Raw genomic sequence first — 21,589 nt, 5'->3', positions numbered from 1 at the left:
TTTTTTCGTAGATCTGTCGAAAAAAAGTTTCAGTTCCATTCGATCTAGTTCGGAGTTAGGATCGTTGACTTTACTTATAAAAGTTTGAATTTTAAACCAAAGAAATGAAATTTACGCTTATTTTTTTATTTTTGTTTGGTGTGTCTTTAATATGTCTTGTTGAGGGTAAGTAATCCCTGTTAAGACAACATGAAAATCCCAAACATGTAGACGGGATTTCGGGATACTTTTCAAGAGAAACCTCAGCAAATTGAAGTATTTTTTCCAAAAAGAAGGGGAGAAGGGGTTAATACCCAAGACCCTCACCTGAATGCACCCACCAATGTTAATATGATGAACATTTTTGAGTCTTTTTAGTGTTTTTTGTGTCCTCAAAAAGCACAAGTCAGTTATTTGATCCAAAATCTGCCTCTAGTCTGATGTGACATTTACTTGGTCTGGGTTTGGAGCCTGCAACCAGATATTTGATGGATTAATCGATTTGTGCTATTCCGGGCCTTTAAAATAAGTTATTCTTAAACAATTTTGCATTAAATATTCTAAAATTCAAACTATTCTAGACAAAATTTTTTGGACAAAAGCTCAGGCACGCATCTGAGAATATTCAAGTGTAATACACACATGTGATGTAAAACGTAGTTTACTAAACAGAACCTGAACAGACAACAGAATCATTTGTCCTTCAGTTATTTCATAAAATTAATTAAAAATCATATTCCCTACCAGGAAAGCCTCCAGATGCACCAGCACCACCACAAGATGATGAAGATGATGATGAAGCACCAGAAGATGATGAAGAAGATGAACAGGAAGATGAGGGAGATGGTGAAGGAGAGGATGAATATCCAGAAGAGGAAGAATATCCAGGAGATGAGTATGAATTAGAAGATGGTGCAGAAGATGAATATGAAGAAGAATTAGAGACTCAGGCACCAGAAACAACAACTCAACCACCCACAACAACCACATCAACTACCACTACTACAACTACTAAGCCTACAACCACTACAACAACAACCACAAATCCACCAACAACGACTACGACAACGACCACGACAACTGTAGATCCAATAAAAGTACTCGAACCAAAAGTATTAAATATTTTAAATAGCTTCTCAGCACTTCAAACAGCTGTTAATGCTGCAATTGTTCAAGACCAAACATGCAAAGAGAAAATTTCATCTAGTTTAGTTGCTTACTTAGCTTCGGGTCTACAATTAGAAACTAATCTTAATAAAGAACCATACAGTAAGCACTTGAATACTTTCACGGCATTGGAAGCAAATTTGAAAGATATTACCAAAGATTGGACTGAATGTTTAGCTAGAACTACAACCACGACAACTACTGAGATTCCTACAACTCCAGAAACTACAACTAGTACCCCAGAAACTACAACAACAACCACAGAATCTGCAGCAACAACTCCAGAAGAAACAACAACAGAATGTGCAAAGACAACAGAAGAAACTAGACTAAAGGAATCAATTCCAGAATTTACAATTGATCCACCAAAACAGGAATATGTTAATGACCCAAGTTCAGCCCAAGAAGATGAAATCCAGAAGGAACTTATGGAAGAAATAAGAAGAGCTGAAGAAATGATTGAGAAACAGAAGCAAGCAATCATTATTCCAATGATAATTCCACCAATTATTGATGATCCTGAGGTTATACCTGAAACAACAACTGTGGGAACTACAATTGCTCCAACAACTCAAAAACCCATACCGACACCCAAACCACCTGTAACTCCCATAAAAAGAGTCGTACCAACAACAATTGCAGCACCGATTTTTCATCCAAATAAGCACATGCTTCGTCCAAAATTCAAGGGTTTGAAGGCAATTAAGGATAAAGCGCCAGCAATTTGTAATGAGAGTATGGATCTATATCATTCATCAAGATATGCCAAATCAGTTTGTGTAATTAATAAAAATGTCAATTATGATGAAGCACATGAAATTTGTTCAAGAGAGGAAATGGACTTGTTTGCAATTCAGACAGTTGATCATCATCTTGTGTGCCGTCATCAACTTCATCATTTGTTCAAGACTATATCATCATATTGGATTAATGGACGATACATCAATGACCTTTGGTATTACTTCCTGTCGGAAAATAAGGGACAAAAGCGATTCATCTATCCAGGAACGCATTTTGAAGGAGCACATTCTGGAAGTTGTTTGAGAATAATGAGTTTTACAGGACATCATCCAATTGCAGCTAATGCAGCTGATTGTGATTTGGAACTTCCATTACTTTGTGAATATTATATTGAGCAATAAAGATTCTTTTATTTCTGATAAATTTGATATTTTTGAACATTTTAATTTGTAAAATTAGACTGAAAAGCTTTTAAATAAAGATCAGTGGAAGTTGAAGATACAAACTTTAATTTAAAATGATTTAGATCTCAGATTGATGATCCGTTTAGTCAAATGAATTGATTTTAGTTCTAGGGACGACTGGTGTCATCTTGTTCAGTTCAAGTTCCTTGGCAGATCAGTTGTGAACCTTAGCTTCCCTCAGATGGCCTTCAATGCTGGCTTTATTGTTGATTGTCAATAACAAATGGCAAGTTCAATACTGTACAGACTTCTTTCAAGAGTTCTAAGGTCGTTCACAAGCTCTTTTATCATCTAATAAGTCAGATTAAAAGACTTTATGTAATGGAGCTTCTACAATAACATGTCCAGAATATCAAAGCCTGTTCACTTTCACTCTTCTTTTCATACCAGTCTCCCTATACCGTGTGATCTGCGTTGCTCTAATACTTATCCTGATCTCCTTCTCTTTTGAATACACAGATGACTCTAAGGATCCTCCTCTTAAAAACAAAAATTGTATGATCGTCTGCAGCAGTTATATTCAATTATTCTCGACAATATAGCACACCTGTGTGAATAAGTGTCTTATACATGATAAAGGTCATGATTCGTTTTGAATTAAGAACGACAAATCGGATTTGTCGATTAGAACTAAGGACGACAAACCGCATCTAAGCGACACTTAAACAACTTTATGTATTCAGATCATTGAGATTCAGAGCTGCGCAAAGACGTTTAATGATTGTTTAACGATTGAGGGTGCGATAGACCACTGCACTCAGTAGATATACAGTTCACAGTGGGATCAGAACCAATCTTTCGATGAAGATATTGTCAGTTTTTGTCTTAAACTTACAAAGGTAATGTGTGAGCCATGTATGATTCTAAAAAGGGCAGACGAAAAAGTTTGTCCTGAGTAACGAACGTATGGCCACTTGGTCGGTATCACAATAATTAGGTACCGAAGTGCAAAACCATTCCACCACCGGGTCACCTCGATTCACTAGTCGTCCCTAATCAAATCGATCAAGTACTCAGTCCGCTAAGCTTTAAGACCTTACCACTAGAATTGACAATTTGTCACTCCATGTGACTAAATATGTAGTTTTGAGCACATATCTAGTTTCTTGTTTGTTGCAAAATCTAAATAACCTTAAAAATTTCAATTTTACGCATTTTTTAACTCAATTTTAAGGTTTTCTGTTTTTAAAATGAATGACAAAATATTTAATCAGGTTTTTTTCGGCAACAAAAAGTCTCAATGCTTCTGTTATTCCTTTAAATTTTGTTTTGTTTGAATAAAAAAATGATTTTATAATAAAATTAATAAAATGAAGATCAGGGTTAGTTTTGGTACTGTTGATTTACATACACGTGACAAGTTCATCACTAAAATTGATGTATTATCCAAAAACATTTGGTGATCCACTTAACCTACTTACAAGCTCTATATAACATGCTGTACTGTAAAATTTCTGTAACAAAAACTGTAACAGTGAAATTATAACGAAAATTTTTCTTTCACTTTGTTGATGATGACAAAAAAGAAACACAGACAAGTGGTGCCGCCAATATATAAGGTTGCATGTATGCTCAGCTGTCAGAAAGAAAAATAATAAAAAAGCTGATAAAATTATAAACAGAAATGGCAAGTATACTGTACGTATGATAATAGTATGGTCAATAGATAGTAATTTGACATTGTTTTGGAATTTAAATTATTTTTAAGTGGGTAAGCATCTTAAAGTCTTTACCAGGGGCGTGTCTGTGCTTTGTTTGTAAGAATATATCATATAAACTGTTGAAAGTTATCGTCAGGATTCTTGTGTTATCGAAGGTGCCTGATTTTTGAGATCTTGCAGCTCTCACAGTCAAATCCCAGTCCAATCTCGGGAGAATTGGAGAAGCCGAAGTCTGACTCCGAAGCTGACCAAATGTCAAGTTAATACCTTCTCATGGCACACACTGTTACCACTATTTCTTGACAATTCTTAGTGTTATTTCTAGTTAACACTAAGATTTAAAATTTACCATCTCCGAACCCAACATGTACAAAGAAAGCAACAAAATGCAAACAGGATCCAGTCATAGATTCACATTAGGTTTCAGGTCAAAGCTATATCCCTAATTGAAAACAAATTCAAATCAATTTGCTAAGGAAAAGGAGGTTTGTGGTCCATACAAAAACCTGTCAAAGCACCCCTACCTCATCAAATTTCTAGCTACGCCTCTGGTCAACTAGCTGGAAATTACATGGAAATGATCCAGGAATCGATTAAAATCAACATTAATTTTCATGGAAATATCACAAATCTCATCTAAATTTAATAACTTCTTCACTTTTGGGCTTCAATAGTCCATCATCAATATTACACAAAAATCTCTTGGAATGTAAAAGTTCCATTTCAGCCCTACAAAAGTTCTTACATCCAACAATAATCTCATCATAAGTTTTATCACTAAATTTCCTTTCATCGTAATTTTTCTCATAAAAATTGATATTTTTTGGATATAAATCATCTCCTGGAAATATCATTGCTAAGCTATCTTTCAGTATGTAGAAGATTGGGTAGATTAAAGGTAAAGACTGTCCATCTCTTTGTTTTGCAAAGTTTGCTATCTCATCGATGCTTGTGCAGTCAATGAATCTATGAAGTTCATAGAATAAGTGCGGTGGGAGGAATAATTTGTCTTTTTGTTGTCCATCGTAGATCTCGTCTGGGGTTAGCCACTGAAAATTGAGAAATTTGATGATTATACAAGAATTTAGTGAATTGATTGATCCTTAAACACTAACCAAATAATCATGAACTTCATGTTCTTCCGGATGACATTCAGGTATCGAGTCCAACATTGTAATAAACACAGCAGTCGTAAATCTCTTTAAAATTTTCCTAAATATTGGTGACAGCCATACAGACCACTCATAAACTCCCATTATATTCGGCACAACCCCAAATTTATCACAAAAATTCATAAGAGTTTCGTGACTGCTGTGAACTTGTTTCTGCCAAAATGGAATGTCGCAATCTTTTGAATGAAAATAATCAGAAAATGGACTTTTGGATGTGTCTGATGCGGGACTGCACAGAGCAATACCAAGTTCCTCAAATGTCTCACGAATTGCAGCAAATCTTAATGAACTTTCTCGTTCAATTTTATTGCTGCCTTGTGGATCATAAATGAATGGTTTTGTGACTTCATTCCGTCTTTTGAGTTGTTCAGTTGGGACTTTATGGTGCTTGAAGAATGACGTCCAGGATGGAGACTCGTCTGAGTCATGTAGTTGACCTCCTGGAAAGCACAGTGTGTTATCAAAAATGCTTGTTTTTTCACTTCTTGTGAATGTTAAAATCTAAAAATATAAATTTTTATTTATGTCATTAACCTTGGACTGATAAGACCAAAATTCAGTTATTTTTAGATAGATAAAATTACCTTATAATCAAATCTTGATGATTTTGATGCATCACGTGCTAAGATAATCATCGATGCTGCATTTCTAAGCGGTTTTGTTAGCATGACAAATTGTGAATTTTATTAATTTTTAAATAAATTTGAATATTGATCTTAACTGGTTTTCTATTGTGATTTTACTGATAAGTGCAACAGGGGGTCGATCGTGTATTTGACAGACCGACATGAAAAAGCAAAAACCAATTTTTAAAATTTGTTTTTGTTTTCTTTTTTTTCTGTGGATTTAAAATAATATTTTGAATAAAATAGTAAGAAAATTCAGTAAATTTAAATATTTACGAAATTGTCATGAACAAAAAGCCATGGAGGGAGGCAGCAACGCTAATTGTCTTTGCTAGAGATCCTTCAAAAAGTACAAATTATGATTATAAGGTGGAGATTAAATGGAATTAAACTTTGAGCTTTCATTTGATTCTTTAAGAATTTTCAAAATTCTCACAATTTTTCTAGATTTTAATCTTCACTAGAACTGAGCAAACCAGCGTCCGTTCTAAAAATCTATCATTCCCTGGTGGGTCCTTAGACATCTCTGACGAGTCTCCATCCTGGACGTCATTCTTTAAGCACCATAAAGTCCCAACTGAACAACTCAAAAGACGAAATGAAGTCACAAAACCATTCATTTATGATCCACAAGGCAGCAATAAAATTGAACGAGAAATTTCACTAAGATTGGCTGCAATTCGTGAGACATTTGAGGAACTTGGTATTGCACTATGCAGTCCAGCATCAGACACATCAAAAAGTCCATTTTCTGATTATTTTCATGCAAAAGATTGCGACATTCCATTTTGGCAGAAACAAGTTCACAGCAGTCAAGAAACTTTTATGAATTTTTGTGATACATTTGGGGTTGTTCCTAACATTATGGAAGTTTATGAGTGGTCTGTGTGGCTGTCACCTGTGTTTTCTTTAAAGAGATTTGAGACTGCAGTTTTTGTTACATTTTTGGACTCAATTCCGCCATGTTATCCTGAAAGCTATGAGGTTCAAAATTTCATGGTAAATTTGTGCAAATTTTTTAATTTATTTAAATTATTAAAAAATATTTTCCAGTGGATGACCCCAGAAGAAGCCATATCAGCACATCACAAAAAGCTTGTTTGGGTTCCACCGCCTTTATTCTACGAAATCCACAGGTTCATTAATCATAAAAGTATCGATGAAATTGCAGCATTTGCAAAATTTAGAAACGGATCAAATGTTCCACTGATTCATCCAGTCAGTTACTACTTAAAAGATTGTTACACATTTGTATATCCAGGAGATGATTTATATCCACAAGATGTTAGCTTTTATGAACACAATTATGACTCTGAGAGATTCAAAGATAAAACATTTGAAGAACTAGAGAAAGATTCTAAAAATTTATGCAGAATGAAGCTTGAGAAATTCATGTTTGGGATTAAAATGTGCTGTAATACGAATGATGGGTTGTTGCCTGCTAGGAGTTTGACTAGCAAAGCTAAATTATAATGGAAATTTTGAAGATTTTTAGACTTAATGGTGAACAGCTTGTGATATTTATTTTGGTACAGGAAAACATTTTTTAAATTAAATAAAAATTCTTAGTCCACAAAAAGCTAGTTTTGAGTCTGACATTGAGTTCTGCAGTGGTAAATTTTGGTTTTGGGATCAATTATCCAACTTAACCTCCAAAACTTTTTAGACAAAATCCAAAAAAACCAATTTTCTTCATTCCACGTTAATTTTGAATCCTAGAACTCAAAACTAGATTTTTGAAGATTAAGAATTATTAAAATATTTTAATTAATATCAATTTTTTTTGAAAAATGTCAAAATTTTTATTATTAAATTCAATAAATGCAATTTTAGTGTAAAATAGTTAATTTGAAATTAAATATTATTTTTTCATAAATTTGTACTAAATAAAAAGTGTTTAATTCCGGAATCACGCAGCACCAAAAAGGCTAATGAGGGACTGCTTTGTGCTTCAACTTTCAAGATGTTCAACCTTGCCATTCAACTTAATATCAATATTGAAATCCCTTATTAAAGATTTGCGTCTTCCGGAATTGTGCATTAAATACAACAAAAGATTTAAATGACGCAACAAGAAAGTAAAATTTTAAAATCAAATTTCAAACTTTTCTAAATTTTTAGACTCTGTGTTTCAACAAATAATATTGGCTGTCCCTAATCCACAAAGACTTAGAGCTGAAATTGATTTTTAATCAAATTTCTAGGGGACAATTCACTGTTTAAGTACCAAAATAGCGTTACTTAATAAGTGAACAACCCCTAGCACAGATCTAAATCTCCGTTCCTTAGAGACCACAAATTTATACCCTGTAATTATTAAATTTTACTTCCATACACATCACTGCATGCAGGCAGTAATCCATCATCAACATTGCACAACAATCGACTAGCGAAATAATTTTTCATTTCTATTCTACAGAAATTCTTGCATCCTTCCATAGCTTCATCATAAGTATTATCCTTAAATCTTTGTGAATCGTGATTGTCTTCATAATATCCTTTTTCATTTAATGCTGGATATAAGTCATCTCCTGGATAAGTCAACATTATTGATTCTTTTAGTTGGTATGGTTTTGGTAGAATTAGTGGAACTGACGTTCCGTTGACTTTTTTGGTAAAATTTGCGATGTCATCAATTTTTGTACAGTTGATGAAACGATGTAGTTCAAAGTATTGAGGAGGTGGCAAGAATGAGGTCTTGTTTCTGTGGGCTGCAAGAAGCTCTTCAGGGGTTTGCCACTAGAATATTAAATAAGTTGAAATCATTAGTCAATTGTCAATCGTGAATGAATGAATCAATAGTCTTAGCTGAATTCTAAGGATTGACATCACATAGGCGCATTTGGAGGTCTAACTACCATCCTCCTCTGGCTTTTGGAGAAATTCTTCAATTTGTTAAAGTATGTCCCTTAGTTCAACTAATCCTATTAACTATAGCCCTTCATTCAACTCACCGAATAACTCTGAACCTCATGACTTTCAGCATAACAAGGCGGAATTGAGTTCAATGTCACAACGAAGAATGCAGTCTCAAACCTTTTCGGATAGAAACTTGGAGTCAACCAAACTGACCATTCACATAAGTCCAAAATATTAGGTACAACTCCAAAATTATCGCAAAAATTCATAAGAGTTTCATGACTGCTGTGAACTTGTTTCTGCCAAAATGGAATGTCACAATCTTTTGAATGAAAATAATCAGAAAATGGACTTTTGGATGTGTCTGATGCGGGACTGCATAGTGCAATGCCAAGTTCCTCAAATGTCTCACGAATTGCAGCCAATCTTAGTGAAATTTCTCGTTCAATTTTATTGCTGCCTTGTGGATCATAAATGAATGGTTTTGTGACTTCATTTCGTCTTTTGAGTTGTTCGGATGGGACTTTGTGATGCTTGAAGAATGACGTCCAGGATGCGGATTCGTCAGACTTGTCCATCACACCACCAGGAAATACCACAGAATTTGCATAAAAACTCGATTTTGCAGTTCTTTTAAAGGTCAAAACCTAAAATAGATTTTTTATCAAGAATTTCATTTTCAACCTTTGATCTGGATCATTAAGTTGTCATAGTTTCTCACTTTGTAATCATATTTTGAGTTTTTTACAGCATCACGTGCTAGGACAATTAACGTCGCTGCATCTTTCCATGGTCTACTCATTGTGACAGTCTAATATGCCGGTATTATTGTACAGTTGCGATATAAAAATAAAAATAAATTACAGAAAATTTCAATACCAACTGTGATGATTTTATCTGACTGACTGGCAGATTTGAAATTTGAATTTTTTGTGACGGTTGGGGAAATTTTGATGAGATTTTTTAGAATTTTTTGGAAAGGAAAGGAAAAGTGATTTGTTGAGCAAATTGGTTGATTCTGTGATTGTTTCATTGATTTTTCGATCAGATTTGAGGATATTTCTATCAATTTTAATGAATTTTAAGGATCAATACTTTTGCTGATATTTTGATCATGTTGATGATTTCTTCGATAATTTTTGACAACTATCTAGTAAATTAGTCAGCAATGATCATTTTGAACAGTTCAACATTCTTGATAATCCGAGAATTTTCTAAAATTTCTTCAAAATTACCTCTAACTGAATCTGGCCTGAGTCCAACTGATCATATGCACAATAAATCACATTTGTCCAGATATTTTGCAACACGTCTAATCATGCTGGTAAGCCTGGACCAAAACCACACTCGACATATGATTCATGGCATTTCCAAAAACTTTCAGAGACACACAAGCATGCCGTGGCACACAGTTTAAACAACACTGCAATTAATAGTAAAAAATCTAAATTTTATATTAAGAAATTTCAAAATTTTTTCCTTTTATTATTAAACAGCTTAATAGCTTGAGCCTACAAAATCTTTGATCTCAATTTGATCAAATTTACTAACAATATATTATGATTGGAATTAGAAAAAACATTTAACTAGTCACATTTGTGATGTATTTAATTAGAAAAATGATGATGAATTTTCAAAAAGTTTTCCTGAATAGGACAAGTCGGTCAGTTGATCAAAAATCCTGCATCAGACCTGTTTGGCTCTAATTTGGTGTCAGATTGGATTTGGTACCATGTCAGAGTCATGCAGACCTGGTGCGATGTCTGAGTCACGTCAACCTGTTCAAGGATTTGCGATTGACTAGCCGACTTGTGTTATTCAGGTTTCTAGGTATTCCAGAATAACTAAAGCTGTGTGCCATCTGGGTGGGTCTATTATATAATTAATCTCATTTGCACAACCTTAGTATCCTTAACCAAGAATGACCAAACCTTTAAAAAATTCATCATCATCGCAGTGGAAAATTTACAATAAAAAAAATTCTCAGTTCCATTTTTTTAACAATCCAGCACCTCAAAAAATTCATCTTTAATCATCCTCTTTGATACAACTTTCCAACAATTTCCTCAAATTATCATTATCACATGCCGCACTCACTCGTTCACGATCATTAATTTGCTTATTAATTTCCTCTTCTGTTGCGTGAGTTCCTTTCTTGATATAAATGTCAAGCTTTAATGTCTGCGGAAAATGACGTTGTAATTTGATCCGAATTGTAAGTCCAATAAGTGTTGCTAATGAGCAATGCGGCACAGTTGGATTAAATTCTATCCTCACGACTGGAACTTGACCATTTTCAACCTTTTTAATTGTTATCATATCCTCAGACACGACATTTAACTCTTCTAATGTTTGTGGCTTTTCTGGATCTTTTATTGTTCTTAGTAAGTCGTAAATTGCAAATTTGAGTTCCTCTTCATTGGCATAGCCCATGTCAGCTAGCGATGGATGAATGACATCGTCAATATTAACTACAACTGAACGAACTGCATTGAATCGTTCTGCTTCTGATTCCGTTCGGAATCGTTTAATAAATGACAACATTTTCTTTGTTTTAAATTAAAAATTAATGTTTTTGTTTTGATTTTGAATAAATTTTGAACTGAAATTGAATGAAACTGTGGAATTGCTGAATGTAAGGAAAAGGAATTTGAAATTTTAAAGGCCGTTACGGATAATTTTAAGGTTTTATTGAGTTTTTTTCTCTTTTTGAAAAAAGGCAGTTTGAAAATAGAATTTTCTCAAAATTTTCAATATTGTTAACTAATTTAACTCACATGATGTGATTATGGAACATTTTCGAATCAAATAGTAAGCAGCCAAGTAGGTTTAGATGGTGAATGTCAAGTTGGACTATTCAGATCCAGAGCTACGCGTTATATGCATTGTAGGGCTAATGACAGTTTAAAGAGTCAAAGTTCGCCAAGCCACTGAGCTCATCCCTAGACCTTCAGTCTATGGTGGGATCCGTGCCACTCTTTTGACGACATTACGGCCTGCAGCCTACAACAGGAGACTGTGAGCCGTTATTCTACTACTTTTGATTCCAAAAAAGGACATGTTCAACATTTTCCCATACCGAGTCACGAACCCTTGATCTCAGGTTAGAGCAATAGTTAGGTTCTGAAGTATTAAATCATTCCGAGCCACTTCGATTGTTCATAAATATCAAAATAAAATCGAGTTAGAATTCAAATAATCGAGACAGAAAGCAATTGAACGATTCTGGAAGAAAATGTCATATCTACAGTGAAGTGAATATTTCTGTGAAGAAAGCGACTTGGCATGCAAATTAAACAAAATTTGGAAGCATTTTGGTTGCTTAATAAGACAAAAGTATGTTGGAAGTTCAAAACGGAACTGCTTAGTTCCAATAAGCATTTGATTGACGACTGAAACAACAAAATTGTCTTTAAATGCACATAATTCAATAATGGACTGATGAATATCCGAAATTCTTTCAGGTTTCTTTAGTATGAACAAAATGCTAAAAATTAGAAGCAGCAGTTCTGTCCTTTCAGGTCTGTAGCATCATTCATTGTGCTTAAAAATTTTTATAAACAATCAACTTTTAAATTAATATTTGTTCAAAAATACAACAGCAAGAAATATGCAGTAAGTACCAAAAGATTAGATTTTCAAAGTTCTACCAGCCAGTATCTAGTAATCAATGGAGAAATTCATAAATTTTGACAAAATTCAAAAAAAGTTTTTTTGGTTCACATAGATATTGAAATTTTTTTCGCTACAAAACATTAAAACTTAAATAATATCAATGCTTGACATTGGCTGAAAGTATTTTGAAAACCTGATCGTTTAGTACTTACTGTACATTTGTAGCTGTTGTCGTTTTTAAAAAATATGAATTTTTAAATAGATTGATTACAAAAATTTGAAAAACGAAAAATGATGTTACAGGCCTAAAAAGACAGAACTACTGCTTCCAATATTTAGCATTTTGTTCATACTAAAGAAACCTGAAAGAATTTTGGATATTCATCAGTCCATTATTGAATTATGAGCATTTAAAGACAATTTTGCTGTTTCAGTCGTCAATCAAATGCTTATTGGAACTAAGCAGTTCCGTTTTGAACTTCCAACATACTTTTGTCTTATTAAGCAACCAAAATGCTTCCAAATTTTGTTTAATTTGCATGCCAAGTCGCTTTCTTCACAAAAATATTCGCTTCACTGTAGATATGACATTTTCTTCCAGAATCGTTCAATTGATCAAAATTAATCTGTACGAAATATTCAGCAGCTGTAAATTACAAGCATTTATAATGTCTAAATAGAACTTTATAGATCTAAATTTTTTATTTCATCATCGCATCAAAATGAATTTGCCAAAAAAAAGAATCTCCAAAGGTTTTCCCACAAGCATAGCCAAAATATGATGAAACTGCAACTTTTTCAAGTGTGATGAGCAGCTAGTGTGGAAATTATTTTATTGTCTCATTCCCCATGCTCCATGTGTATCTAAAAATCTAGCAATGATGATGGTGATGAGTGAAAAATTGAGGATGCTGAAACATCTGGATGGTTTTTTGGGAGAAATTTTCACAATTTTTTCTTGAATTTAAATTAAAAATCACCAAACTTAACAATCTTTGTTCCTATTAATAGAAGTTTCATCCAAAATATCACAAATTATTCAAATATTATCATCTTATTTTCAAAAACTACGCATGTTACACACATCAACATCAACAAAATAACATTCAAGTAACATGAGCCCCAAAAGGCTTATGGAACATAAAATTAGTAAATTCCTATAATCTCTCAATTTTGTTGCCTCAATTTGCATATTTTTGCATCGAAATGAAGCATTTTGTAAAGAATTTTACAGTATGTTGTTGGATCCTTGTTCGAAAATTTGACAGATTTTTCCAATAATTTCTGAATTTTTCTATTTTATGGAAAATTTTCACAGTCGATAATTAGTCTTAATTAAGGAAAATTTACATTAATTTCATACATAGTCGAGTCGACCCTGAATAGCACAAAATGGTTAATTCTTCAAAAGCCCGGCTCCAGACTCCAGAAGCGTATTCAAGGACGCATTCGTAACCTGATGCCGATTTCGACTCTGAACGCCAAGCCAGAGTTGCGCTGACGTGATGCCGAATTAAAGATTAATCAACAAATTTGTCAGATAATTCTCTGGAATTTTAGAAAATTTAATGCCATTTCATCCAACAAATGATGCTCATCATTGTCCAAATTTGACACAAAATCATCCTAAAAAGTCCCATCGAAAATCTCATCAACCAGATTGATTGTTCATCCTTTTGAACAAAAATAAATGAAAATAAAAGCAAAACATCATCACAAGCTGTTGTATACACAATCCTCAAACTCAAAGCAGCTTCCAACACTAAGAATCTCATTTGTGGACTTTGATCCGATTTTCTCATGTAACTGACAACATTTTTAGTTCCGAGAATTTCGAAACAACGACACACCAATGGGGCTGTGTACATATTATGTAAATGATTATAGGGGGAGGAGGTGGAGGGGGGTATTGAGATTTTGTTCCTTGTTACGCTTGCTATAAGCACAACGAATGATTTTGTTATGGTATGAGAAGGGAGGTCAGCTGTTACGTAATAAGTGAACGACCCCAACTGATTTTGAGCTTGTCGAACATTGTACGTTGGTGATAATCGCATTACTCAGGTTTTTGATGCGCAATTGATATGCAAAATATTTTGTTGTAGGTTGAAATGTTTATGTGGTTCGAACGAGTCTGATGGAAGAAGCTTTATGGTTCGGTAAATGTAAATAACGACAAAGTACTGAATTAATGGGATTTTAGTGTTTACGTTCAAATTGTGAGGATTTTGATTTAAAATTAAAGGAAAATGTTTTGAGGATTTTTATAAAAATTTGCAGCTGCTTCGCTATATTTTGCTGTAAATTCTAAGAAATTTTCTCAAATTCTCAATTTTTTTCATAAATCATTCAAATTTCCTCTCATTCACCAACCCATCCATCTCAGTCAGCACTCCAAAATCAAACGTAAATCCACAAAAATTGCTCCCATTCGATATTTGATGAGTGACAATTTATCAATTTTTTTTTGCCTCCTCCTCTAATTTTCTCACTTCATTTCATGAACATCAAACCTGGTAATTTAGTCAATGAACATATTTTGTGATGTGTGAGGTGAAAAATTCGATGATTCGGCTTCTTGCCTTATTGCCATTGTGATGAGATGGAAATGAAAAATTGGGCTGGAAATGAGGTGAGTTTGTCTATTTTTGAAGAGATTTTTGAGGGGTTTGGAGTGAGATTGTGGAAAATGTTTAGATTTTGGATGGATTTTGGTTGAATTTTGAGTGAATTTGATCGAAATTAGACTGAAAAGTTGATGGATATTTGGTGAATTTGATGGACTTTGATTAAATTTTGAGTGAATTTGATAGAAATTTTACTGAAAATTGATGAATATTTGGTGAATTTGATGGGCTTTGGATGAATTTTTGAATCGATTCATTGAAATTAGGCTGAATTTTAATAGAATTTTATTTAAGTTCACCTAAAATTTAAACAAACTCCTTGAAAAGCTGTCCAAAATTCCTAGTTCAGACGCATTTCAATTGAACCATTTAACCACGTCCTTCATTGCATATTCAAAATATTGGTGTTATTGTAGGTTATAATTCCACTTTAAAGACACAAAATCCATTAAAATCTTCAAAATTCATCACCAAAATCATCCAATTTTCACGGGGAAATCAAATTTTATTGTATATATTATACATCAATTTAAATAATACAATAAACACAAATTTTCACATGCAATCGACACTCACAAAAAATCATGTAAAAGAAGTATATCGTGTTTATTCATTCGTCCATCAATCTATCAACACTTTCAATGCAATTCAATTCTTTCTCTCACACATCAACAATGCAGCACGACAACAACAATGCAGAAAATTTTTCAATTTCAGAAATACTCTACACGCCATTGTCGCAAGCTGCTGACGGCAAAATGTACAGCAAACAACAATAAATTCAATAAACAGGATGAAAAAGGAGGAAAAAAAAAATTTCACGCGACTGCATTGAAAATTAATTTTAGTCGTTGAGTTGTACAACGAAATGAAAAGTGTTCTTTTGTAGATGCGGCAGTAGAAAAAAAAAATAACATGTTATGCAGCAATAGAAATGAGTCGAGTTGATGGTGGAGATGGAAAATGTTTCAATGGAATTTTATTGACAAATGATTTCAAAATGTGAATGCAAATGAAAGCATGCGATATGTGTTAAAATTATTATAGGGATTCACAGTTGATTGTGTATTTGAATTATAATAATCTCGTTTGGCTCTTTACTCTTCTGGCATCTTAGTGGTGGAATTACATCAGTGGCTTAAACGGCAGTCCGTTAACCTTACATACAAATCTTAGGTCATCCCTGGTTAGTTCCCAGGTCATGTCTTAACTTCAAAGCTTTTTCAAAATAGCTGTTTTAGTTGCCAATCTTGTGCTTTGTTTCTTCTTGTGTTGGATGGAGTTTTGAAGTCTTTAGCAAATGATGTGTCTCCATGGCAAGGCCTACCCACAAGGATAGTGTTTGGTGAGAATCTTATGCACATTAGAATTGTAACTAGATACATAGCAGGGTACATCAGGTCTTATGACATACTCATGTCCTTGTAATGTGCAGATCTTAAAATTGATTCAGATCCCACTATAAACTAGTCTAAAGGATGTGATGCAATTGATCATTAATTGATGTGTCTCCAGCTCATAAGTTATAATCAATAATTAGGAACCAAAATACTAAACCAAGCCAAGCAACTTCCCCGATAGCCCGAAAACAACCGGATTTGCCAAGTAGCTGCCACTTGGTTTTAAGTATACTGCCACCTCGTCGCCGTGGTGGCAACATTTCAATATTTGCCGATCGAATTCGAATTACTAACCTCACTGTAACCAACTATTTCCATCCGATTAAAATCGCAATCCACACCAGTAACCCCCAAACCAATCCAATATAAAGTAAATTTCACAGTAAAACTGAAGAGCATCCTTTATGTATCAGTTGTTGAAGTGAAAAGTATAAAATTTACAAAAGGAAAACAGTTTTAATTGTGAAAATGTTTTACAAATGATTGCATGTGAAATTGAAAATATCGTAGACACTTGAAATAGAGCAATGTGATTCGTACAGTAATGGATTGTCGGTTTATGTTGAATGATGTGGATATGCGCTTTGCTGATAAGTTTGTGTTTTGGGAATAATGATGAGATGACTGGGAGGTTTGATGGAGGGTAGGAGGAAGAGAATAAGTGTGGAATAGTTGGGATGCATGAATGTGGTTTGAGATTATAGAATTTTGAGGTTTATCAGGTAAGATTGCATTTTTTTTTGGAATTTTACGTGTATATCCATCTAGAATGGATGATTTTAAAGATTGATCATTTCCTGTGACTCCAAGTTTTTGAGAGGTGACTCCAGTTTTTGCGAGGTGACCCCAAAGTAGAGGCACATTTTTGGACTTTTAGAATCCAAACTCCCAAAGTCCTGTGCCGAATGTCAAACTAGAACATGACAAGCCGATGCCAATAAATTCTAAAAAATGAAATAAAAATTCAAAAACCATTAAGTTTATTTGCACATTTCAATCACATTAATGTACGACCCTTAAATAATCTAATCTTAGTTTTCTGAATTTCCAGCATGACTCCAAATATTTTGATATAATTAACCTACAAGACGACCTTCACTTCATCTTCATAATGTTCGGTATCAAGAATGTCAAAATGCCACTGCAAAACAACACAACACCAGAAAGTGTGAATGTCAAGTCACAATATTGTTCCAGTAAATATCCAGCAATATTTCCACCAACTAGTGATCCTAAACGTCCACACATCAGTGACAATGACATCGCAAGTGAACGAAGATTCGTTGGAAATAAATCATAAGTCACAGTACTCAACAGTGTGTAATTCATTCCACAAGCAAGAAGCCATACATACAAATAAACACCGACAGTCGTTCCAACATAGTTAATTGTAAATCCACAGATGCTTGTGGTGAAGAAAAGAAATGAAAAAATGACAAGTCGTCCAGTATAATTGACCATCCAGCTGATTAACAAGAATCCAGTTACATAACAGCTTTCAAGGATCATTGTGTAATAATAAGCGGATATTGCCAATTCATCAATACAAATCTGTTCAACCTGAAGTGCCTGCTGCTCTCTTTGTACTCTTATCGTTGTCTCGACAATCTCACAAATGTGCGTATCCGTTGCGTTTGCATTTTCATCTAAAAATTTTGACGTTTGATTGAGAATGTGCGGAAAGAACAGCAACATGCCATTGCAAACAAAATAGATGCCAAATTGCATGACTGAAACGATGATTATAGAGCGTGTGTAGTTGGAAAATAAGGCTGATGTCTGTTGACCCATTTGACTGAATACATTTTTCCCTTTGCCTGTCTCGCCAAATTCTTCATTTGGTTTTAATTTGTGGACACTGTAGTTGTTGTCGCCGGTGTTGATTTTGTAGATTTTTGAAAGGATTTTTAGTGTACGTTGCTCATCGCCCTAAAGGAATAGATAGGAATAATATTGAGATAAATGCCTGCAATTATGTAGACGTAGTGGGCTGTTGCTTCAGTGAAATAATGCAATGGATAGACAGATGAATGGACTGACTTACGGATTAATAGATGGACTAACAGAAGGAATGGCATACGAACTAGCAGACGGACTACCCAACGGATTAACAGACGGACTAATATAATTCATAAAAACTTACCTGAGAAAATGTAAATTTCGGACTTTCAGGCAAGAAGAACAACGAAAGTCCACAAATCAAGCTTAAACTTCCACTGACAATCAGAAAGAATCTCCAAGGTTTATAAGTCACTTGAATAATTGGAATCACAAATGACCACTTTTGATTAATAATCAGCCAAGCCAGTACTGGAAGTATCAAACAACATCCTCCAAAAATGACAGATGCAGCCATCATTGACCTTGAACGATTTTTATCATTTAAAAATTCACCAAGATAAGCAAAAACGATGCTTGTTGCTCCAGAAATACAAAGTCCATTAATCAGACGAAACAGCATCATCTGCCATAAATTTATAGCCAAACTTGACAAGACGCTTGCGACAAAAGCTGATAACGATGCTATCATTAACATCTTTTTACGACCGTATGCGTCAGAGAGAAAACCCCAAGAATGTGACGTGAGGATGATACCTAATAAAAATAAAAGTAAGTGATATGAAAAGTAAATAAATTTGAAGTGGCTGAATACGTTTATTGGAATGGGGAATCAGTTGATAGTGAATGACTGATTTTTAAGTCTCAATACTAACAATACTCTATTGTCCACAATTTAAGGGTCTGTTCACTTATTAAGTCGACATCTTAGGGGACGAGGGTCAGTTAGTAAGTCGTTCATAGCTTAAATAAATGTCAAAGCCTAAATATCCTCTAATAAACCCTTAAATGCTCATTATGGACCATTACATGTCACTATATACCAAAATGTCCTTCTATGTATCATATCATGCTTCTATGTATGATTATGTACCATAATATACTAATATGTATCATTATGTCCCAATATACATCATCATATACCATTATGTAGTTGAAGAAAAAATATCAAAATAAAAACAAAGCGTACTTAGATACATCATGCATATTCAAATGTCAACAAAAGATATTTTATGATACATGACTATAAATCTTGACTTAACGTTATCATTTCGTGATCTCGAACACCTACCAGCAAACCAAATACCGCTTATCAGACCATACTGTGACTTTGATGTGATGCCAAGATCACATTCAGCAACTGGTAAGACGTAATTAATGCCCATTGTTTCGAAGAATGTGCTGCCGATAAAGAGACCGGAGATGAGAATGAGGAAGTACTGGAACTTTCCGAATTCTGAAAATGAGATGAAAATTTGTTAGGTTATTATGAATTATTGGAACTAAGAGGGATGTTTGTGGTCAAAACTTCCAAAAAATTGAAAATTTCTTGATATCCTCCTCAATATTAGCATGTCATAGCTGGATATCCACAAATTCTAGACCAATCCACACTTACTCGCCATTTTCATTGCCTCAGTAAATGAGATTCCATTTAGATCTCGATTCACATGCTCACTGATTGTAAAAACCATTTTTTTCCAGGAACTATTTTTTCACACACTCCTTTCCACAATGACTTCTCACAATTAACTGAATTGCTTTACATAAAATTATTACAAATTTAAAATCTTCACAATCGTGTTTTGTATCAGAATGCAAATATTTGAATGCCTTACAAAAACAAAGAATTTTGCGTTTCGTTTTGTTGTCTGTCGAACTTTTTTCTCTCACGACTGTTTGGATGTGTTTGGGAATAAAATGTGGATGAAAGTATTACTTTTTGTGCTTTTTTTGCCTCACATCTAAAGGAATCATAATAAATTAATTGATGTGTTTTAAGAAAACTTCAAGTCTAGTATCGATGAAATTGTAGATGTGTGGAATATTGCAAGGGATGGAAAGTTGCAGTGTAGTGATTTTGTAGTTCAGTATTAAATTATTGAAGTTGGACACGATCATAATTTTGAGATTTAATTGATGATTTTTCTGCAAATTAGCTTGGCCATTTTCGACGGATTTTTGTTATTTTGGAATGTGGAACTGGACATGTACGATCTGTGTTTTGGCATTTATACTTTCCTTATCAACTGTACCTTAAATTGAAGCTCATAGCCTTTCTAGTGTGATAAAAGCTGAATTGTCATCAAAGGAAAGACTAGCGCTAGTATAAAAACTAGCTTTAATTGGAAGACCTGGCCTCAGTTCCCTCATTATACCGTCAATATTATAGAATGCCATTTTTGATGTGCAGCTGTGAATCTTAAGGTTAGGAATTACGAAACTGTAAAATACAAAATATTAATCATCTCAGCTCACCTTACTTGACAGAGTTTTCTTTGAGTTGGTGTCCTAGCTCAAAATCGACTCGGAATTTGTATGGTCTTAAACATCTAAATGCGGTTGCTGTTCCTACAACGAGTGAAATAAAAAACTAGACCACTCGAAACATCTCACCATTCAGCATCATTACCCTGAATTTTATGACCCATTAACCAATATCGAAGATTCTTTTGTCATTTTGTTTGAAAAAAAATTATTTGCAAGCGAATCACAAAAATATTTAAATTGTCGATAAAAGCTATTGTTATTTGATATATAGGATGACTATCAATTTAGTAGCCAAAAGTCAGACGTGAAAATTCATGACTACAAAACTATTCTAGGGCCGTATGGCTCATCAATCTCTCATTGTTCCTTGGATACACTGTTTAACAACTTCATTAGGCTCTTAATAACCATGTTGTCTATTTTTGATAGATTTAGCAATCATCTTAGTCCACAAAAATGAATAAAAACTGTGATCATTGATCTGACGATCGACCTAGTCATCCTACATTAGAATTATTTTAATTCTGGACATTAATGTCTAATAAATTCTCACCTTACCATAATCAGTTTTACGTATCAAACAGCACAGATGTGTGAAAAAATTATTTTAAGGTGTGTTTTGACATTTTTCGGAAATAAAATTAAAATAAATTGTTCTGGTTCTCAAGTCTCTACTTTTTTGGATTAAAGGATTCATTCACTTATTATGTAACGTTCTGAGAGGGAGGGATCAGGGGCGTAGCCAGAGTGGCCTTTAGGGGCACGGGTCTTCCTCCGAGAATTAAAAAAAAAATCGGTCGGGTCCTTCTTGTATAATTTTCTTACAAAATTAGAAAGTGAACTGACTCATCTAATGAAATTTAAGTTTTGAAAATCAATCACACCTAAAGCCAGAATGGATGGGAAGCCGTCTATAGATATTTCCACAAAGTTCAATTGAGCTAATATG

The 21,589-nt window shown here is 33.8% G+C and overlaps 6 protein-coding genes across 6 annotated transcripts; 2 read left to right on the top strand and 4 right to left on the bottom strand.

The window, feature by feature from the left end:
- Window positions 1-37: 37 nt before the first annotated feature.
- Window positions 38-2,384, top strand: LOC139097057 (uncharacterized protein DDB_G0290587-like). Its single transcript, XM_070648821.1, has 2 exons — window positions 38-165; window positions 727-2,384. The coding sequence occupies exons 1-2, from the start codon at window positions 105-107 to the stop codon at window positions 2,286-2,288; spliced, it is 1,623 nt and encodes a 540-aa protein (XP_070504922.1). The 5' UTR covers window positions 38-104; the 3' UTR covers window positions 2,289-2,384.
- Window positions 2,385-4,621: 2,237 nt separating this feature from the next.
- Window positions 4,622-5,946, bottom strand: LOC139097071 (acyl-coenzyme A diphosphatase NUDT19-like). Its single transcript, XM_070648834.1, has 3 exons — window positions 5,769-5,946; window positions 5,128-5,685; window positions 4,622-5,061 (listed from the first exon to the last, which is right to left on the bottom strand). Exons 1-3 carry the CDS (start codon window positions 5,850-5,852, stop codon window positions 4,645-4,647), a joined length of 1,059 nt encoding a protein of 352 aa, XP_070504935.1. The 5' UTR covers window positions 5,853-5,946; the 3' UTR covers window positions 4,622-4,644.
- Window positions 5,947-6,031: 85 nt separating this feature from the next.
- On the top strand, window positions 6,032-7,462 carry LOC139097073 (acyl-coenzyme A diphosphatase NUDT19-like). Its single transcript, XM_070648836.1, has 3 exons — window positions 6,032-6,179; window positions 6,258-6,809; window positions 6,864-7,462. The coding sequence occupies exons 1-3, from the start codon at window positions 6,096-6,098 to the stop codon at window positions 7,281-7,283; spliced, it is 1,056 nt and encodes a 351-aa protein (XP_070504937.1). The 5' UTR covers window positions 6,032-6,095; the 3' UTR covers window positions 7,284-7,462.
- A 109-nt stretch (window positions 7,463-7,571) lies between these two features.
- Window positions 7,572-9,561, bottom strand: LOC139097072 (acyl-coenzyme A diphosphatase NUDT19-like). The gene is made up of 3 exons (XM_070648835.1): window positions 9,391-9,561; window positions 8,765-9,316; window positions 7,572-8,549 (listed from the first exon to the last, which is right to left on the bottom strand). The coding sequence occupies exons 1-3, from the start codon at window positions 9,469-9,471 to the stop codon at window positions 8,127-8,129; spliced, it is 1,056 nt and encodes a 351-aa protein (XP_070504936.1). The 5' UTR covers window positions 9,472-9,561; the 3' UTR covers window positions 7,572-8,126.
- A 589-nt stretch (window positions 9,562-10,150) lies between these two features.
- galla-1 (cytosolic iron-sulfur assembly component galla-1) lies at window positions 10,151-11,282 on the bottom strand. Its single transcript, XM_070648781.1, has one exon. It carries the CDS (start codon window positions 11,211-11,213, stop codon window positions 10,698-10,700), a length of 516 nt encoding a protein of 171 aa, XP_070504882.1. The 5' UTR covers window positions 11,214-11,282; the 3' UTR covers window positions 10,151-10,697.
- A 5,986-nt stretch (window positions 11,283-17,268) lies between these two features.
- Window positions 17,269-20,168, bottom strand: LOC139097066 (synaptic vesicle glycoprotein 2B-like). Its single transcript, XM_070648829.1, has 4 exons — window positions 19,769-20,168; window positions 19,442-19,606; window positions 18,455-18,906; window positions 17,269-18,240 (listed from the first exon to the last, which is right to left on the bottom strand). The coding sequence occupies exons 1-4, from the start codon at window positions 19,842-19,844 to the stop codon at window positions 17,407-17,409; spliced, it is 1,527 nt and encodes a 508-aa protein (XP_070504930.1). The 5' UTR covers window positions 19,845-20,168; the 3' UTR covers window positions 17,269-17,406.
- Window positions 20,169-21,589: the final 1,421 nt, after the last annotated feature.

This window comes from Chironomus tepperi, unplaced genomic scaffold (assembly GCF_022539635.2).
Source record: "Chironomus tepperi strain 1889 unplaced genomic scaffold, CSIRO-AGI_Ctep_v1 contig_412, whole genome shotgun sequence".
Taxonomy (NCBI): domain Eukaryota; kingdom Metazoa; phylum Arthropoda; class Insecta; order Diptera; family Chironomidae; genus Chironomus; species Chironomus tepperi.
This window is presented reverse-complemented; position numbering and strand designations above follow the sequence as displayed.

Coding starts and splice junctions, on each gene's coding strand:
- LOC139097057 (XM_070648821.1), top strand. CDS start 105: ATGAAATTTACGCTTATTTTTTTATTTTTGTTTGGTGTGTCTTTAATA. Junction 166..726: donor TTTAATATGTCTTGTTGAGG/GTAAGTAATCCC, acceptor ATTCCCTACCAG/GAAAGCCTCCAGATGCACCA.
- LOC139097071 (XM_070648834.1), bottom strand. CDS start 5,852: ATGCTAACAAAACCGCTTAGAAATGCAGCATCGATGATTATCTTAGCA. Junction 5,686..5,768: donor CATCAAGATTTGATTATAAG/GTAATTTTATCT, acceptor TTATATTTTTAG/ATTTTAACATTCACAAGAAG. Junction 5,062..5,127: donor ATGAAGTTCATGATTATTTG/GTTAGTGTTTAA, acceptor CTCAATTTTCAG/TGGCTAACCCCAGACGAGAT.
- LOC139097073 (XM_070648836.1), top strand. CDS start 6,096: ATGAACAAAAAGCCATGGAGGGAGGCAGCAACGCTAATTGTCTTTGCT. Junction 6,180..6,257: donor GTACAAATTATGATTATAAG/GTGGAGATTAAA, acceptor CAATTTTTCTAG/ATTTTAATCTTCACTAGAAC. Junction 6,810..6,863: donor ATGAGGTTCAAAATTTCATG/GTAAATTTGTGC, acceptor AATATTTTCCAG/TGGATGACCCCAGAAGAAGC.
- LOC139097072 (XM_070648835.1), bottom strand. CDS start 9,471: ATGAGTAGACCATGGAAAGATGCAGCGACGTTAATTGTCCTAGCACGT. Junction 9,317..9,390: donor ACTCAAAATATGATTACAAA/GTGAGAAACTAT, acceptor AATCTATTTTAG/GTTTTGACCTTTAAAAGAAC. Junction 8,550..8,764: donor ATGAGGTTCAGAGTTATTCG/GTGAGTTGAATG, acceptor TTAATATTCTAG/TGGCAAACCCCTGAAGAGCT.
- galla-1 (XM_070648781.1), bottom strand. CDS start 11,213: ATGTTGTCATTTATTAAACGATTCCGAACGGAATCAGAAGCAGAACGA.
- LOC139097066 (XM_070648829.1), bottom strand. CDS start 19,844: ATGGTTTTTACAATCAGTGAGCATGTGAATCGAGATCTAAATGGAATC. Junction 18,907..19,441: donor AAGCGGTATTTGGTTTGCTG/GTAGGTGTTCGA, acceptor TATTTTTATTAG/GTATCATCCTCACGTCACAT. Junction 18,241..18,454: donor CGAAATTTACATTTTCTCAG/GTAAGTTTTTAT, acceptor CTATTCCTTTAG/GGCGATGAGCAACGTACACT.